Below are 19,011 nucleotides of genomic sequence, written 5' to 3' on the forward strand. Positions count from 1 at the left end.
CAGAAAGACAAAGGTTACAGTTTGTTAACAAAAAAATCAGCAAGAACTACAAATATATATATATAAAAAAATTCTAGTCTAGTTGGTTTTACTTACAGGCAGCAACTATTGTTTTGACAGGCATAGATGGCTCACTTGGCTCTCCAAAACCAGCTTTGTTCTCAGCAAGAACACGGAACTCATATTCAACATCCTCAGTGAGTCCAGTGACTTCAAAACTGAGCTCAGCAATGGTTTTCTTGGATGCCCTAACCCAGCGCATCGCTTTCTTTTCCTTTTTCTCTATACTATAGCCAATAATGTCACTTCCTCCATCTTCAGCAGGTCTTCTCCAAGTCAAAGTTACTGAATGTCCATCTACTTTTTCAACTTCAGGTTTAGATGGCGGACCCGGGGGACCTAAAAAGAAGAGAGTAAAAAAAAAAAACAAAGGAATAATGGAATGTTATTTAATTTGAAATGCAAGAATATACATAGTTATGCATATAGATGAACAGCTGATGATAGATTACAGCCTGAATAAATAAACTAATTGTACGTACCAAATCTGTCAACCATCTTGACAGCTTCAGAATGAGATGGCTCACTAGCACCATACTGGTTCACAGCAGAGACTCTGAAGAAATATTCATTGCCCTGAATGAGTTTGTTGGCCACATAGTGACAATCAATGACGTTCTCTTCCAGGACTGTCCAGAGCAGACGGCTAGTTTCCCTCTTTTCCAGGGTGTAATATTTGATAGGAGAGCCTCCATCCTCTGTAGGGGCTGTCCAAGTAAGAATCACCTTTTCAGAGGATACACCACTGCATTCAATGGGTCCAGGAGAACCAGGAACATCCAGAACTTTGACCTTGACCGTTTCCTCCTTTACACCAAAGGGATTGGTGGCTGTGATGATATATTCTCCAGAGTCCTTTCTGCTAGCATATTTTACAGATAAAGTGGATGATGTTGGAGTGGTTTCAATTTGAACTAAGTCAGAGGGTTTGAAGTATTTTCCTCCCTTTGACCAGCATGAGGTTGGTGCAGGTTTTCCTAAAATGCTTGTTGCAGTCACAACAATCGTATCACCTGCCCTGACAGTCAGACCTTCCTTTACTTGAGCATCAATGATAATGGTTGGTGCAGCTGTTGGGAAAAAAATTAGAAACATTAACATGAGCACTTTTGTCATGTTGACTTGAAAAAGTGCTCAGAGTAGTTATTAATTTTTGTCTCACCATATTCATCTGTGCACATAATGGTATCTGTCTGCTCAGAGGGTGGGCTGAGGGCACCGGCAGCATTCTTTGCCCTGATCCTGAACTCATATTTGCAGCCCTCTTGTAGATCAGCAACAGTAAATGCAGGGTCCACAACATTCACATTGTTGGCTTTCACCCAGATCTTGGAAGGCAAATCACGCTTCTCTACAATGTATCCTGTCAACCTGTGGCCGCCGTCAAATTGAGGTTCAGTCCACTGGAGGGTCACAGTGCTTCTAGTAATGCTGATTACTTCTGGTTTACCAGGTGCATCTGTTGACATGGGGCAAAGCAACAATCCATGATTGGGTATAAATATGCTCAGGGTTTTCAATGTTGGTGCTACTTCACCTCTTGTAAACTTACCGATGGGATCTAGGGCTACCTGTGGGTCAGTTGGAGCACTCGGTCTGCCAATTCCAGCCAAGTTAATGGCCATTACTCTGAACTCATACTCCAAGCCTTCAGTTAGTCCAGTGACTTTGTGTTCCTTCATCTTTAAGGCAGATGGACTGGCCCTTTTCCACAACATACTGTTCCTCTCCTTAAATTCAACATGGTATCCTGAACATTCAATCAAAGTTTGGGAACAAAATTCAGTGTAAGATCACTTTACATTAATGAAAACACTTAATTTTCAGATAACGTATTGGTAAAACAATTAAACTGTTAAAATGGTGCTGATCAAATCTTAAGCAGACTGCACCTGTAATAGGAGATCCTCCAGTCTTTCTTGGGTCAGACCAGGCAAGATATGCAGAATCATGCCGCATACTCATGATTTGAGGAGGCGGAGGTGCATCAGGTACATCTGTGAAACAAAACAGTACAGGGCAGTGTTATACAGTTAGCATAAGTAAAATATTGGATTCAGTTTTTCTAAAGAAAAATGACTTACTAAATGGATGTTTTGCAACAACAGGGTCAGACTTCAGTCCCTCCCCAACACCATATTTGTTCTCTGCACTGACTCTGAAGATATATTCTGTGCCCTCATGGAGACCTGTCACCCTCATTGTATTTGTCTCCACAGTGGATGAAACATTCACCCACATGTTGGTGATGGAGTCCCTTTTTTCCAGGATGTAGTTTGTGATTTCAGAGCCGCCATCATCCTTAGGAACACCCCACTTTAATGTAGCACCATCAGCAGTAACATCCTTGAATTTTATTGGTCCAACAGGGATACCGGGTTTTCCTACCACCCTAAAACAGCAAAAACAAAACATTTTAATCTTTATTTATGTATTGCCAATGATTTATTAGTACTTAAATCTCTAAATCGTCTTGTGACTTACCTGATGAAGATGGTGGATTCTTTGGTGCCAGCACTGTTTCTTAAGGTGATGGTGTACTTGGAAGCATCAGTTCTCTGGCAGTCCCTGATTAGGAGGGTGGTGTTGACTGCAGATGACTCGGCACAAACCCTGCCAGTATCTGTCAAATCTTCATCATCTCCCTTTTTCCAGGTGACCTTGGGTGTAGGTTTCCCAACAATTGGAATCTTTAAACGAACGGTGCTGCCCTCTTTGGCAATGTAGCACATGTTGGGCAACTCTCTTAGGTCACAGCTTGGAAGAACTTCAGAGAAAAAAACAAGAATTTTAAAATCTCTTTGTGAACACTCAAGTTCCAAAATTCCTTTACAGGAAAGTTTTATAAATGTGTGCACTCACTAATTTGGTCCTTAGCAATCACAGTCAGCTCCTTAGCAGAGCTTTCTCCTGAATCATTTACAGCTTTGACCCGATACTTGTACTCTCTACCCTCCACAAGGTCCTTGGCACTGTACTGCATGTTCTTGGACCTCATAAGTTCTTTATATTTGTCTTCACCATTGAGAACCTCTAGCACATAGCAGATAATGCGACTGCCTCCGTCAGTGAGAGGTTTCTTCCAGCTTAGAGTGCATGAGTCTTTGGTCACCAGCAAGGTTTTGAAGTCCATGACAGGCCCAGGCTCCTCTGAAAGTGAATAAATGAAACAGTGAACATTTTCTTTCAATAAAACTAAAAAAATACATTAATTAATGTTTAACCCACCTGTTGCCCTGACAGAATCAGCTGTTTCACAAGATTCTCCAGTACCAAGCTTGTTGACTGCTGACACTCTAAAGCAGTAGGACCGCCCAGCATCTAGGTCTGGAACCTTAAAAGAAGTCTTGGTGCAGTTGTTTGAGACAATAGACCAGGCCTTTCTTTCAGTGTCACGTTTCTCTACTATGTAGTGAGTGACTTCAAAACCCCCATCAATCAGAGGAGCATCCCAGAGGATGTCTGCACTGTCTTTGGATGTCTCTTTCACCATCAGGTTTACTGGTGGACCAGGTGTATCTGGAAGGTGAACAATACTTTTAAAATAAGACCTTAAATTTGAAATGGTCAAGTGCATTATATTTATGGTGTTTATAGAGTATATATATGGATATATGCATGTATGAATTGATGGGTGGGTGACTGGATGGATTGATTGGTGTGTGGATGTAAGCTAATTTCTGTACTAACCAAGAACTTTGACAACAATGGTATACATCTTCATGCCAGCCAAGCTGTCTAGAGACAGAATGTATTTGCCAGCATCATATCTGTTGACTTTCTCCACCATAACCATGGTGTCAATGTTGCTAGATTTGATGACAATGCCCTGGCGGTCCTTAATGTTGGTGTTCATCTTTGCCCATGTGACCTTGGGAGTGGGACGACCCTTGATGGTTGCATACAACTTCATATTGCTGCCAGCAGTAAGTTCAAGGAGCTCTTTCAGTTCAGCACTTAGCTCTGCCTCAGGAGCAACTGAATAAAAATACAAAAGGAGTATTTGTCATTGACAGTGTTGGAAATCAAATTTCAACATTTTATTTTATTTTCAAGACAAAACATAATAGTTAATTTGCTTTCTAGTTTATATCTGGTTTTATTAAAATTCTATTAGCTTAATATGATAGATATTTGCAAGGACTTGGTGAATTGGTATACAAATTACTTCATGCCTGGCCTAATGAACAATGTGATATTCTAATTCTAAATGTCATGTTTTCATTTCTTGTACATGGAAAATCATGGAAACAACAATCTGTGTTTAATTAATAATGTGTGTTAATGTTAAAGTTCCTGAAATGATTGGGCTTTTCAGTAGTATCCTAATTTATTGAGTGGATGTGTAATTTTTGTACAGAAAAATAAAGCAAAGCATACCTATGATATCCTTGGCGACATGTTTGCCTGGGACTTCAGCTGGCTCACTGAAGCCTACTTTATTGACAGCAGTGATGCGACACTGGTACTCTGCTTTGTCAATTAAGTTCTGGATGACATAGTTGGTGTCCTGTAGGTTCCTGGGGACATTGCAGCGGATCCAGTCTGTTGTGTTGGCTCTCTTGCATTCCACTAAGTAACCGATAATGGGGCTTCCACCGTTGTTAGCTGGTACAGTCCAAGTGAGACTGATTGTGCTGTTGGTGGTATCTGTCACGGACGGGTTTATAACAGGTCCAGGAGGAGCTGGAGATAACCACAGTGATTAACTTTAGACAGCATGCAGAAGTTTGATTTTTGGGCTAACCAAAAAAATAGTAAATTTTATTATGTGTATTGGTGTTTGAAACTTACTAATAGGATCCTGTGCTGTGGTGCCTTCAGAGGGTTCACTGGGTTTTCCCAGCCCAGCTATGTTGACAGCAATGACTCGGAACTCGTACTCAATTCCCTCTGTTAGACCTGTTACTTCAAGAGACCTTTCTGTTAAGGGTTTTTTATTAATCTTGGTCCACTTCATCTCCTTGGTCTCTTTCTTTTCCACCACGTAGCCCAGAATGGTAGACTTTCCATCATCAACAGGCTCCTTCCAGCTCACAGTCATTTTGTCTTTGGTCACGTTGGTGATTACAGGGGCTTCACAAGGACCGGGGACAGCTAAAAGTAGTGCGCAAGTCAACATCTTGCATTAGAAACTACAATCATGCCTCAATTTTTTTTAATTGTTGCTAAATCTGAACTCAGCTTGTGAGGTAACACATAACACACAGTTGCATGTTGGATTTAAACAGCAGCACTAATGACAAATTTAAAGTATGAATTTGAACAAAAGGATGTGATGACTTACTGAAAGGGTTCTTAGCGATGACTGGGTTTGTGATAAGTGGGTCTCCAACTCCCCATGTATTTTCAGCACGAATTCGGAACTGGTATTCACGACCTTCGATTAGTTTTTCCACATTAAATTCTAATATGTCACCCTTTATCTTTGCTGACACCTGTGCCCAGTTAGTTCTGCTGGTTTCACGCTTGTCCACAATGTAGTTGCTGACAGGGGCACCACCATCTTTCAAAGGAGGCTGCCATGTCAACTTGATACTGGAGGCTAACACTTCTGTATATGTGGCACTTGCAGGGGGCCCAGGCACATCTGATGAAATACAGAAAAGGAGTATGTAGAATAAATGTGAATTCAGTTTTGGGTGAGTTTCAATTCTTACATTTAAAAATGTAAATCCTTACCCAGTACTTTGACCTGTATTTCTGCAGTCTTTGAGCCACTTGCATTCTCAGCCAACACAGTGTAGGTTCCTGTGTGTTCTTTGGTGACAGCTGGTATCTCTAATTGGAAATGTTGTCTTTGCTGTGTAATGACCTGGCCTTCACCTGACTTCAGAGTATCATCACCTCTCTTCCAAGTGACTCTGGGCATAGGCTTACCAAACACATCTGCTTCCAGCAAGATTGTGACTCCAGCCTTAACTGTTAAAGCTTTTTGCATCTTGGCATTAAGTTCAATCCTTGGAGGAACTGTGTGTATTGAATAAAACATCAATAATTAAACATTTTAACTGGCCAAAGACTTTCAGTAAACATCAAATATAATATTTTTTTTCCTACTATTTTTTAACGTCTTCATGATTGTGTTGAAGAATTATGTCTTACCATTCTCAGCACAGACCAGGATTGGATCTGTTGGTTCTGAAGGCTTGCTCATGTTCACTGCAGTTTTAGCAATAACTCTGAACTGGTACTGAAGGTCTCTTTCAAGTCCTGTCACCGTATACTCCTCCCTGGGAACATTCTGACTGCTGGTGTTGCAACGTATCCAAGTGTCTCCTGGAACCCGCATAGCCTCAACATAATAACCTATGATCTTGCTTCCTCCATCATTTTTAGGACGGGCCCAAACCAAAGAGACAGAGTTTTTGGTTACATCCAAAACTTCAGGTTTACCAGGAGTGTCTATAAGACAAGAATAGAAATGGGTGATAGCAGAAATCTTGCTGGGAAAAAAAAAATCCTTTTGTATATAGGCATTGGCTTTCAACTTACCAACAGGTGTTCTTGCTGTTACAAAGTCGGTTTTCTTGCTTGGTTTGCCCTGACCAGCACGGTTAATGGCTGATACTCTGAAAGTATACTCCAAGCCTTCAATAAGGCCGGCGCAGGGGTATTCAGTTGTGCGGACCACAGTGTCATTGGCTTTCACCCACAGAAGACTGTTTCTCTCCTTGCGCTCAATGTAATACCCTGTGATGGGACTACCGCCATCACTCTCCGGTTTATCCCAGCTAATGAACATACAATCCTTGTTGGTCTTGTTGACATGACAATTTAGGGGCTCACTTGGAACATCTAGTGGAAAAAAAAAAAAAAAAAACATTTTTCATAATCTGAAATAAATACACTCTCTTTGTAAATGAATTTCTATTAACTAGCATCCAAGGCCAACCAGGCTTTAGTCTTGGACATATTTTACCCACACTTACCAAAAGGGAACTTTGCAACCATTCTGTCTGATTGAATGAATGAGTCTGACACACCATAACGGTTTTCAGCGCGGATGCGGAATGCATATTCTTTTCCAGGAATAAGTTTTCCCAATCTACAACTGGTTTTTGCGCAGGAGGAAAGGGCGGTCACCCAATCGCCTCTGGCCACATCACATTTTTCAATAACATAGTTTGTGATATTGCTGCCGCCATCCTCCAGAGGTTTGTTCCAAGACAGGGAGCAAGCATCAGAATCAATGTCACTGATCTCCACAGGGCCTTCAGGGGGACCAGGGATGTCTGAAATATACAGATGTTTACCACGTCATTTTGCTGTTGGTCAGATGACAGATGTGTAACATAATTTTTCTTCAGAAATTAAAACATATTATTACACACCTCTAATAATGATCTTTATTGCCTGGGAAATTTGTCCAGTGCTGTTCTCAGCAACAAGACTATAATCTCCACTGTCACTCCTTGTCACATCTTTGATGATCAGGACACACAAGTTGCCCGACTGATGCACAGCCAAGCGACTGGATGGGACCACTGCTTTCTCACCACGTATCCACTTGCATGTTGGAACAGGTTTTCCTGAAACCAGTGCCTCCACTCTAAGCTTGGCTCCAGCTCTAGCACTTGCAGTCTCTGCCATAACAATCTTTGGCTCAACTGTGGTTCAAAGAACAAAACTGGCTGATTATTACTTTGAAAAATAGAACATTTAGACACAGACATTTCTAAATATCAAACTGTGGTCATGTTGAATCTCTGAACTGAGTTCCTTTGCTGTTTTGATGACAGTCAATTTTAAAATAATATGGCTGTGAAATACATGGTGTTATTAAAAGTATAAGCTGTAGAAAGATAATCCTAAAAACAATCGCCATGCATCTAAACATACTCATCTGTTCCTTGATCTCGGTCGGCTCTCTAGTCTCAGTGAAAGAACTCATCCCCATGATGTTCTTGGCAGCCACTCTGAACTTGTACCTTTTCCCCTCCTTCAGGCCACTGACACTGACTGATAAACCTTTAACTGTTGTGTAGGCATTCCACACTTCTTTTTCTGGTTCAGCTTCTTCTTCCTCCTCTACTACTGGTGGAGGTGGAGGTGGTGGAGGAACTCCCTCTCCTTCAACCACCTGTAGTTGAGTAGAACAGAAAGAACAATAAGCACATATTAATTTGTAAATCTCTCAATATGTACATATAGTCTGAATTCCAAAATCATATATCTGTAAAGATACCAGTATGATTGGATATATCCAGTGTAATTGTTGAAGCTTATATTTCAACAATTACACTAGCAAAATAACAATTTGGTTACAAACCTCAACAGGGGCTGGTGGCTCTGGTGGAGGTTTGACTTCAATGTATTCAATCACATAGCCATCAATTTTGGCACCACCATCTCTTTCAGGCTTCACCCAGCCAATTATTGCACTGTTCTTGGTTATCTCCAGAATTTCAATCTTCTGGCAAGGGTCTGGTTTGCCTTAAAAAAAAGGAGTTCAATGTGTGAATATGTTCTTAATTCTAATGAAAATGTATCTAAAGATAGAGCTAATCTTTGATCCTAAATGAAATGTCTTTTCTCTTGTGACATTCTGATTATTGAATGAGACTTACTGACAGGATCGGAAGCCAGGTAGGAAGTAGGTGTCACTTTGGGAACTCCAGCACCATACTCGTTGACAGCTATGACTCTAAAGTAGTATTCAGTGCCAGGTATCAGACCACTGACTTTGAGAGGAATCTTATCAGGCTGAACTTCAGTCTTGACAGTTGCCCATGTCTTGCGGTCAATCTCTCGCTTTTCAACTATGTAGTGTGTCACCTCACTGCCACCAGTGATCTCTGGAGGATTCCAAGACAACGTGAGTGAGGTCTGCTTAATGTCCGTACCTTCAAGATTTAGTACTGGTCCAGGAGTATCTATATGGAAAAATGACAGTGCAGTTTATTATTAGTTTTGTTAACCTTCAGTTGAATCTTTGTCTTTTCTGGTTGCTTGGAAAAACATATTTATAGTTTTCAGGTAGCAAAAACTACTACTAAAAAAAATCATTGACCTACCAAGAACTTTAACATTGACAAACACAGCTTTTTCTCCTGCAGGGCTCTGTAGAGTCAGGCAATATTTCCCAGAGTCATCACGTGTGCTGTCAGGAATGACCAGGAAGGTCATTGTGTCGATGAGGTCGACTTTGCCCTTTCTAATAACGTTGTCAATACCCATTCTTCTCCAAGTGACTGTTGGATGTGGTCGCCCTCTGATGGTGGCGCAAAGTCTAATAGGACAACCAGCACGAACTGTGAGGCCCTCCTTCAGGTTGGCATCCAAGTCAATCTCTGGTGCCTCTGTTGGATAAACAGTTATTTTTGTTAAATATGAACCTGAAATCCAGCTTTGGTTTTTTGTGTAAACCTTGTTACAAACTCTATACAGTGTTCATTACCTAAAATTTCCCTTGGAATCACAGCACCCTCCAGGTTACAGGGCAGGCTCATACCCACTTGGTTTTGAGCAGACACCCTGAATTCATAAACTAGCTTCTCATCTAGACTTGTGACTGTAAACTCGCAGACAATAAGTTGTGCTGCCACATTGCATCTCTTCCAGCCATCATCTCCTTTCTTTGCACTCCCCTGTGCCCTTATTTCCACAACATAGCCAATGAGAGGGGCTCCCCCATCAGACACAGGCTTTGTCCAGCTCAGGGTAATTGTGGATTTTGTGCTGTCCACAACCTTTAAGTTGGTAGGTGGTGCAGGAGGCTCTGTAAGTGCATATAATGAAGTATGAGGCAGTGGACTTGGTTATGGAAAAAAAAAAACATGACATATACAACACATTATTTTGAGGCACTTACCAACTGCATCCTTTGCAGTGATGGCACGAGAAGCCTTACTTGGAGTACCAACACCAATTTCATTGACAGCTTTAACTCTATACTGATAATCATGGAGAGGTAATAGTCCAGTGACAGTGAAACGAGTTCCAGGGACTGGATCCTTGTTGACAGGGGACCACCTGACTGCATGCTCCTCTCTCTTCTCCAAAAGATAGCCTATGATTGGTTTTCCTCCATCTCTGTCAGGCTCTGACCATTGCACAGTCATCTCCTCTTTTCCGATCTTGGTGACCTCTGGTGCTTCAGGGGCATCAGGTACACTGAACTGTGTGCCAGCAACAATAGCCTCACTCTGAACTGCAGGTCCAGGGCCCATTTTATTCTCAGCTCGAACCCTGAAGATGTACTCATTACCCTCAATAAGTCGTGTTACTTTAGCTTTATTGGTGATGACAGCATTAGAATGTACAGACCAAACCCCTCTCTTTGTCTCACATTTCTCGATGATGTAATTGTAAATATCACAGCCACCATCATCTTCAGGAACTTCCCAGGCCAGGTTGCACCTGTCAATAGTGATATCAGACACCTTGAGGTCCCTGATGGGACCAGGTCTGTCTAATACATTAATCCTGCATTTAGCGGAGCTGGTTCCTACACTGTTGGAGGCTGTGACAACATATTTGCCACTGTCTGTGCGTCTAGCACCAGTAATCAACAGTTTGGAAAAGTCTGCACCAGTTTCAAGTTGCAGTCTGGGGCCTTTCTTAATCTCCTCTGTGGTCTCATCCTTTGTCCATTTGACATCCGGCTGAGGTTTGCCCTTGACTATTGCTTCTACTGCAAAAGAATCTCCTGCTCTAACAACAAGAGTTCCATCCAGTTTAATCTTAACCTCGGGCACTACCAGTTGTTCCTTAACTAGTACTTCTCCTGTTGTCACCCAATTACTTTCGCCTCCCTCATTTTTAGTCTGAACTCTGAACTGATAGATTTGATTTTCAATACACCTGTCTGCCATAAAGTAGGTCTCCTTGATAGCACCCTTGTGAAGCCTCTCCCACTCTTCAGCTTCTTTTGGTTTCTTTTCAATATGATAAGCTATGTTTCTACTACCACCATCGTAATCAGGTTTCTTCCACTTCAAGAAGCAGAAGGTCTTTCCGATCTCAGATATGTGGAAATCTATGGGTTCCCCAGGTTTTTCAATAGGATCAACTGCCAAGACAGGTGACTTTGTCTCTGTGGATGGACCAACTCCTATTTTATTTTCAGCACTCACACGGAAGAAGTATTCACAGCCCTCAGTAAGAGGAGCCTTTATCAAGCGCTTGGTCCAGTCATTGGAGACCACTGTCCACCCTCTTTGACTTGGCTGACGGCATTCAATTGTATACTGAATAATCTCCGTTCCTCCATTGTCTTCAGGGTTTTCCCAGGAGACCATGCAAGATTTCTTTGTCGCATAAGCCACTTTCAAATTTTGACAAGGTCCTGGTGTGTCCAAGACATTGACCAAAATAGTGGCCTGAGCCTGTCCACTGCTGTTCTTTGCAACAATACCATATTTTCCATAATCTGACCTGACAGAATCACTGATAATTAGTTCACAAACAGGGTAGTTGTTATTCATTTCAAGGCGCTTTTCTTGAGACAAGGCTCTGGCATCCTTGGTCCATGTGATCTCTGGATCTGGTCTGCCTTTTACTCTAGTAATCAAACTTATTATCTGTCCTGCTCTGACTGTCACAGAGTCACGACAGGAGACATCAACCACAACTTCAGGAGGCACCAGGATGTCTTTTGCCAAAATGGTCTCGGGTACCTCCCGGGGTTCACTGTCTCCAACCTTGTTTGTAGCTCTGATACGTATTCTGTACTCCATTCCTTCAATCAGCCCAGGCACTCTATAAGCACAGATCTTTATTAGATCCTTGTTGATTCTGTCCCACTGGGCAGATCCTGACTTCTGAATCTCAATGACATAGCCCAGAATTGGACTCCCTCCATCTCTTGTGGGTTTGGTCCAGCAGATGTCTGCATAAGATTTACTCCAATCCTTAAGCTTGGGGTTACCAGGAGGTCCAGGTTTTGTGATGGCACGGGTGGCTTTGATTGGGTCAGATGTGAGTGAAGGCTCACTGATGCCAGCAATATTCTCAGCAAACACTCGGAATTCATAGCTATTGCCTTCAAACAGACCAGAGACTCTGTATCTTAGGTCTAGCACAGGGGTTTTATTGACACGAATCCACTTTCCTGTCATCTCTCTGCGTTCAACAATATAGCCACTAATGGGGCTGCCTCCATCATGGTCAGGTAGGGCCCATTCCACTGTTACGGCGTTTTCTGTGATATCAGAACACTCAGGAAAGCCTGGAGGTCCAGGAGGATTAAACATATGCTTGGCAATAGTAGGAGGACTTTCAAGACTAGCACCGATCCCAATCTTGTTCTCTGCTCGAACCCTGACAATGTACTCACGACCTTTCTCCAACCTTGTCACCTTGGCCTTTGTACTGGTGCCGCTAGAGCTCACCACTGACCAGGGCTCCCATGGCTTCTTGACATCTTTCTTTTCTACCACATAGTTAGTGATAGGTGTGCCACCATCATCTTTAGGTGCCCTCCACTGTATCATCATGTGATCTGGGGTGACCTCCAAGATATTGATGGGCCCGATTGGTGGTCCTGGTAGATCCAATACAGTGACATGTAGGGCAGCGGTCTTACTACCTGCAGGATTTGACACAGTGACTATGTACTCTCCAGTATCTCCTCTCTGGCACTCTGTGATACTTAGGGTGGTTGAAGGACCAGCAGACTCAATTTTAAGTCGGCCCTCGGGAGTGATCTCCTTGCCATCGCTGATCCATTTGGCAGTGGGAAGAGGGATTCCTGTCATCTTAGCTGGTAGAGTAATAGTACTGCCAGCTTTGACTACGAGACCCTCAATAAGCTTCACATCAACTTCAATAGTAGGTGGTACTAAAAGGGAAGAAAACACCAACAATGCATTAGGTTTTTAAGATCTAACTAAGCACATGAAAGAGATTGTTGTGAGAAATACTCAATGTGTCTTACATGTCTTCTCCTGACAAGTAATAGGGATACTGGTGTCAGGGCGGCTAACACCAATAGCATTCTGAGCTTTGACCCTGAAGCGGTAAGTCTTGCCTTCAACCAGACCTGTTACATGGCTGTGGTTGTTGCTCACAGTTTTGAAGGTAACCCAGTCAGTTTGGCCCTCTTCTTGGTGTTCTACAATGAACCCAGTAATTTCACTTCCACCAGTGCGATCGGGCCATTCCCAGGCCAACCACACCTCTGTCTTGTCTGCATCAGTGTGGTGGAGGTTTTTGGGTGGGCCAGGTGGATCTTAAAGATGGTAATAAAAGTTAAATCAATTTCTGATCATTTATGTATTTTTAAAAAATCATACCAAATGTTTAAACAGCCAACCATTTTCTGGAAATACCATGTTATAATAATGATTTATATCTTACTGAATATATAATTAGACAGCAATAATGTTACATAGCCTTTACTCACAAAGAGAATCAACAGCCTTGATAGGTGTCTTGGTCACGACAAAGTCACTCCTGCCAAACTGGTTTTCAGCAGCCACCCTAAATAAGTACTGGATTCCCTCCATCAGGTACATCACCATCAGACTAAGCTTCTTATTGGCTGGAGCAACTGGTACCCATTGATCTGCAGCCACATCCTTCTTTTGCACGACGTAATGGGAGATGACTGCACCGCCATTGTCCTCTGGAGCCTTCCATGTCAGATAAGCAGACTCACTGGTCACCTCAGACACCGTAAGATCTCTTGGAGGAGAAGGCTTATCTGATGGAAACAATGTGTTAATCATTCACATAATTCAAATTTCAGAAGTTAAGCTAATTTGCTTTAGTTTACATTTCACTTACTCAGCACAAGCACGGCAACGGTTGCAGATTTCTTTCCACCAGCATTCTCAACTGTAAGAGTGTAGTTGCCAGAATCTGCACGGACACACTTGGGAATGAAGACTTTGCTACCAGTGGCCGTAACTGCAACAGTGATGTGAGAAGGAACATCTCCATCATTCTTCTTCCAGGAGACTGTTGGTGTCGGCACACCCTTAATTGTGGCACTAAGTGTGATATCAGTGCCCAGCATGGCTAAGTGGTCACGAGCCATGTTGGCATCCAAGAGTAACTCTGGCTCCTCTGTGGAAACATAAATGGAAAAGCAAACTGGTTGTTATGATTATTAGAACAAAAAAGCCAATAACAGAAAAATGTCAAGTTGTTCAATATGAGGCAAAAAAAGAAATGAACTATTCTGTGTAATGAATGCTACGCATTATTGATACAATACATACAATAAACTTTTTGTTCTTAAATGATCTCCTTACCTAGCCTGTCATGGACTTTGATGGTCTGTTTGACAAAGGCAGGGTCGGATTTGCCTGCTGCATTTACTGTAAAGATCCTGAAGGAATACTCCTGTCCATCAGTCAGACCTGTCACCACATAATGGAGGTCAGGACACTGCTCTGGAGTCGTGTTGGCCTGAATCCACTCTACGGCACCAGGACTCTGATACTCCACAAGGTAGCCAAAGATTCGCCCTTTTCCATCGTGGCGTGGCATCTGCCACTTCAGACTGACTGAGTCTTTGGTCTTGTCATAAGCTTCAGGGGTAACTGGAGGACTTGGACGCACTGTGAGGGGTTAATGCTCAGATTAGAGGAAGCAACCATAACACTGAAAATCATTAAAATGTTACCTAGAAACATAACACATATAAACATTTGAATAATTTTGATTTTTTTCTAAAATACAAAAACACAACATCCTGAAATTCAAATTTGATGCAGCAAAAAAAAAGTTAAGAAGCATTACACTGACCAATGGGATCCTTGGCAAGGATTGGTTTGGATGGGAGACTAGGATCTCCAGTTCCCAACTCATTCTCAGCCATCACCCTGAATTCATACTCGCAGCCCTCAACCAAGTCCTGGACACGGTACTGAGTGGCTGGGTACAGTGGGTCTCTGGTGACTCTTGACCACCTCTTGGCTCCAGGCTCCTTCTTTTCCAGGATGTAGTTGGTGATGGGTTTACCTCCATCACGCGGTCGGTTCCACAGAACCAAAGCATTGGTACCATATACCTCTCTGACTGTTGGCATCTCAGGGGCTTCAGGGACTCCTTTATTTGGAAATATCATGACATATATACAGTTATTTGGGCATATAATTTATTGGAGCTTTAACATGATAGGGAAAACGTACTGAACAGATCTTTAGCTTTCATCTCCTCAGACTCCAGAGCATCGCTGATACCGTACATATTCTCTGCAGATATTCTCATGATGTACTCCCTGCCTTCAGTTAGTTTTGGAATCTGAGAACATAAATCATATTTAAATCATTGGTAAACTTTGCCAATCTCCGTCCAGTGGAGTTCTGAAGATCCTGAGACAACATGAATAAGTGAACCAAAACTACCTTGCATGTGGTCTTGGTTGAGGCAGATGTTACTGTGGTCCAGATCTCTCTGTTGACATCTCTCTTCTCAATTATGTAATTTGACACCTCAACACCTCCATTGTCCAGAGGAGGCTTCCAGGAGATAACCATATATTCCCTGTGCACCTCCTCAAACACCACAGGGCCAACAGGAGGTGTTGGACGATCTGACCGGATAAAGAAACAGCAAAATATTTAGTACTCATGATTGTTTCTGCTTGTCTTGGCACAAGTTTTTTCAGCATTCTACATACCTACGACCGTGATGTTGCAGACGCCCTTCCTGGATCCGGTGCTGTTTTCCACAACCACCACATATCTGCCACTGTGCTGTCGCTCTGCCTTCACCAGGCCAAGCGACAGCATGGTTGGAGTGTTCTTGAATATTACGTGTTTGTCAGCCTTCAGCTCCTCGTCATCTCTGTACCAAACAATGGATGGAGCTGGTTTGCCTGTGTAGCGTCCCTGAAGTAGGCAGCTCTCTCCCACACGTATAATGATCTTATCACGGAAGTCCAACTCAATGGTTGGTGGCTCTGCAAATACAAAAAATAATAATTTCCTGTGTGTTTTGCAATTTAAAATGGTTAAATTCGGACCCTCAAATGTTAAACTTTAAATGTGAAGCTACTCTGATTTCCTTTGATATTGATTAACAGCTGAATTAAGTTTGAAAAATAACTCACCAAGTGCATCCTTGCAAGTGATTGGTTTAGTGCAGAATGATGGTTTACTCTGTCCAACTTCATTTACGGCAATCACCCTGAACTCATAGGTATCTCCCTCTCTGAGACCATCATATGTGAACTTCCTGTCCATCAACTTCTCTTTGGTAAGTCTGGTGAACTTGTCTTTGCCAATCATACGTGCTTCAATAATGTACATGGTAATCTCAGAGCCACCGTCATATTTGGGCGCTTTCCAAGTGACGCTGATCAAATTTTTGGTAACCTTGGTGACTTCCAGTTCTTCGGGACGGTCCGGTACACCTTAAAAAAAGATGATAGCATGTCTTAACATGGAAAGTAGGGCTTTACAGTAACGAGTCACATTCCTTCATTTACTGTCATCTACCAAACCCCTTTATTTAAAGTGAACATAAAAGTTTTTTTTTACTCACTCATCGGCTCCTTGATAACAATCGGAGCTGCTGTCTCAACAAAAGGTCCAATGCCAATGGCGTTCTCGGCGGCCACTCTGAAAAAGAAGGCTTTTCCGAGGGTGAGATCGCGAGCAATGGCATTCTGCCTGCTGGCACTATAGGACAGTGATGTCCAGGCTTTACGCTCAGCTTCACGCTTCTCAATGATGTAGTTGCTGATGGGTGAACCGCCATCATTGTCAGGGAAGAACCAGCTGAGCTTGCAGGAGTCGATGCTCAGGTTTTCAGCCAGGAATGGGATGCCAACAGGTCCGGGAACATCTAAGTTAAAAAAAAATTTGGGAAAAAAAAAAAAAAAAAAAGAAATCAAACATGCCTAACAGGTGTTTTATATATAGACATTTTTATCATTTAACATGAAACTATCACTCACCTAGGACTTCTACCGTGACATTCTTTGTTTTCTCCCCACTGGCATTCTTGGCGGTCAGGGTATAAACACCAAGGTGTTTTCTTGTACAGGGCTTGATGACCAGCGAAGAGCTGATGGCGGTGGTCTCCACTTTAGCTTCTGGTGGCAGTCCAGCACCATCTCTGGTCCAGGTGACCTCAGGTGTCGGCTGCCCTGACACATAGGCAATCAGACGGATCACACCACCCGCATGGACCACCATCCTCTCCTTAATCGAGGCATCCAGATCCACCTCAGGAGCAACTGGAAGGAAGAAGGCTCTCATTACTGGCTGTCTGCTACACCCAGTTTCAGTCTTTTTGGTGCCCATTTATGATTAATGTTTAACTTACTGGCTCTGTCGTTGACCTCAAGCACCTCTGGGACTTCACCTGGCTCACCGTTACCAGCAGCATTGAAGGCAATCACCCTGAACCTGTACTGACCGCCTGTCTTTAGACCACTGATCACAAAACGTGTCCCTCGAATTTCAGTTTCCTTAGCCTGGAAAACAATATGCAAATTCATGCAAATGCATATGAATTACTCTATAATCATAATCATCATGTTTAGACTAAGTAACCATTTTTCTCTCACCTTAACCCAGGCCTCAGTGCCCTCCTCCTTGTACTCCACCCAGTAGCCGATTATCTTGGATCCTCCATCTTTTAAGGGTGGAATCCACTCGAGATCTACTGTGGATTTCGTCCAATCAGAAACCTTCGGGGTCGGAGGAGACGGGGGAGCTTCACAGGGCAACAGGTAGCTAGTTACTAACCTGGTCTACGTGCTTTTAATGTTTCATAAACATGCATGATACTCACAGATAGGGTCTCTGGCAAAGACAGGGTCTGTTGGAGGACTAGCAAGTCCTGGACCCGCAGCGTTGATGGCAGAAACTCTGAATAAATACTGAGACCCCTCAACAAGTCCACTCACTACGAAGGACTCGCCAAGGCCCATGGGACGGAGAGGGTCCCTGGAAACACGAGCCCAACGTTTGCCTGTGGTCTCTTTGCGCTCCAGCCAGTAGCCAGTGATCGGGGTGCCGCCGTCATCCTCAGGCTCCTCCCAGTTGACGGTCATTGAATCCATGGTGATGTTGGTTACTGTTGGCTTCTCACACTGACCAGGAACAGCTGAACATGAACAGAAATATTAAGATTTAGACCTGGAGCATAACATCATTATTGGTCTAACTCACTCCAGATATAAGAATTGTTGAAAAAAAATCTTTTGTAGAACTAGTTTACAGTTTATGTCACAGTATTTTAACCACAATTCAGAACATGAATGACGCGGTTAATGTAGATATATCAGCTTATATCTATATTCTGAAGCTGGAGTTGTAATAAATTATTTGACTAAATCATTACCAGAAATTGAAACTTACTGCAACGGTTTCGGGCAACCTCAGGGTCACTGTCCAGTGGCTCGCCAACTCCATACTTATTCTGTGCCATGATGCGGAACACATATTCGTGGCCCTCCATGAGGTTCTCCACTGTCCAGATTCGTTCCTTGGGCTCATTTGTCACAGGTACCCAGGTCTTCCTATTAGCCACACGCCTCCAGATGACATAGTTTGTGATTTTAGAGCCACCATCATCCTTTGGTGGTAGCCAGGAGAGCGTAATCTTCTCTGCGCCAATTTCTTCAAACTTAATAGGAGCTGAGGGAGGACCAGGACGACCTGCAAGCACAAAAACCCCCAAAAACAAATTTTAGGATGGCTAATATGTGTGTGCATTAATATTGTCATTTATTGACATTTTCAGTCAAATCTCCACAATATTAAATCAGTGAAAGGGCTGGTTCTGGACCATCTAAAAGCCCAGAATCTCTACTTATTTGCCCCTATTTACACATCATCTGTCACCCAGAGGTTTTCCAATGAAGAAGATATGTCCTCAACGTAATTGTTCAACATATATGTCTATCTGTGTGAAGAAACTCCCTAAGGCATAGCTATCACATCAAAATGTATTTCCTTTAGGTTTATTTTACTGAACTTAGTTGACAAAGAGAGGGAAAATAAAGCTCTAGAGCTGTCTGGTGCAGTTTTCCAGTTAGGAAGT

At 42.7% G+C, this 19,011-nt stretch overlaps 1 protein-coding gene across 1 annotated transcript in view; it reads right to left on the reverse strand.

The window, feature by feature from the left end:
- LOC106959964 (titin-like) overlaps positions 1-19,011 on the reverse strand; it is a 159,879-nt gene that overhangs the window by 43,327 nt on the left and 97,541 nt on the right. The window contains exons 166-204 of the mRNA XM_015052845.1: positions 18,327-18,626; positions 17,758-18,072; positions 17,531-17,679; positions 17,287-17,437; positions 16,916-17,197; positions 16,501-16,803; positions 16,067-16,369; positions 15,635-15,916; positions 15,360-15,547; positions 15,144-15,255; positions 14,758-15,060; positions 14,262-14,570; positions 13,792-14,073; positions 13,409-13,708; positions 12,941-13,234; positions 9,875-12,844; positions 9,461-9,781; positions 9,078-9,362; positions 8,631-8,936; positions 8,333-8,496; positions 7,903-8,143; positions 7,395-7,670; positions 6,993-7,295; positions 6,556-6,858; positions 6,166-6,465; positions 5,743-6,030; positions 5,348-5,650; positions 4,855-5,157; positions 4,441-4,746; positions 3,751-4,038; positions 3,289-3,579; positions 2,923-3,210; positions 2,545-2,827; positions 2,145-2,452; positions 1,953-2,057; positions 1,613-1,810; positions 1,223-1,519; positions 543-1,130; positions 97-399 (exon numbers count right to left, since the gene is read on the reverse strand). Coding sequence (XP_014908331.1) covers positions 97-399; positions 543-1,130; positions 1,223-1,519; positions 1,613-1,810; positions 1,953-2,057; positions 2,145-2,452; positions 2,545-2,827; positions 2,923-3,210; positions 3,289-3,579; positions 3,751-4,038; positions 4,441-4,746; positions 4,855-5,157; positions 5,348-5,650; positions 5,743-6,030; positions 6,166-6,465; positions 6,556-6,858; positions 6,993-7,295; positions 7,395-7,670; positions 7,903-8,143; positions 8,333-8,496; positions 8,631-8,936; positions 9,078-9,362; positions 9,461-9,781; positions 9,875-12,844; positions 12,941-13,234; positions 13,409-13,708; positions 13,792-14,073; positions 14,262-14,570; positions 14,758-15,060; positions 15,144-15,255; positions 15,360-15,547; positions 15,635-15,916; positions 16,067-16,369; positions 16,501-16,803; positions 16,916-17,197; positions 17,287-17,437; positions 17,531-17,679; positions 17,758-18,072; positions 18,327-18,626 — 13,491 coding nt within the window. The remainder of the gene's footprint in view (positions 1-96; positions 400-542; positions 1,131-1,222; positions 1,520-1,612; positions 1,811-1,952; positions 2,058-2,144; positions 2,453-2,544; positions 2,828-2,922; positions 3,211-3,288; positions 3,580-3,750; positions 4,039-4,440; positions 4,747-4,854; positions 5,158-5,347; positions 5,651-5,742; positions 6,031-6,165; positions 6,466-6,555; positions 6,859-6,992; positions 7,296-7,394; positions 7,671-7,902; positions 8,144-8,332; positions 8,497-8,630; positions 8,937-9,077; positions 9,363-9,460; positions 9,782-9,874; positions 12,845-12,940; positions 13,235-13,408; positions 13,709-13,791; positions 14,074-14,261; positions 14,571-14,757; positions 15,061-15,143; positions 15,256-15,359; positions 15,548-15,634; positions 15,917-16,066; positions 16,370-16,500; positions 16,804-16,915; positions 17,198-17,286; positions 17,438-17,530; positions 17,680-17,757; positions 18,073-18,326; positions 18,627-19,011) is intronic.

The sequence above is a fragment of the Poecilia latipinna genome, unplaced genomic scaffold, assembly GCF_001443285.1.
Source record: "Poecilia latipinna isolate Pla-1442-1.1 unplaced genomic scaffold, P_latipinna-1.0 Scaffold1139, whole genome shotgun sequence".
NCBI lineage: Eukaryota > Metazoa > Chordata > Actinopteri > Cyprinodontiformes > Poeciliidae > Poecilia > Poecilia latipinna.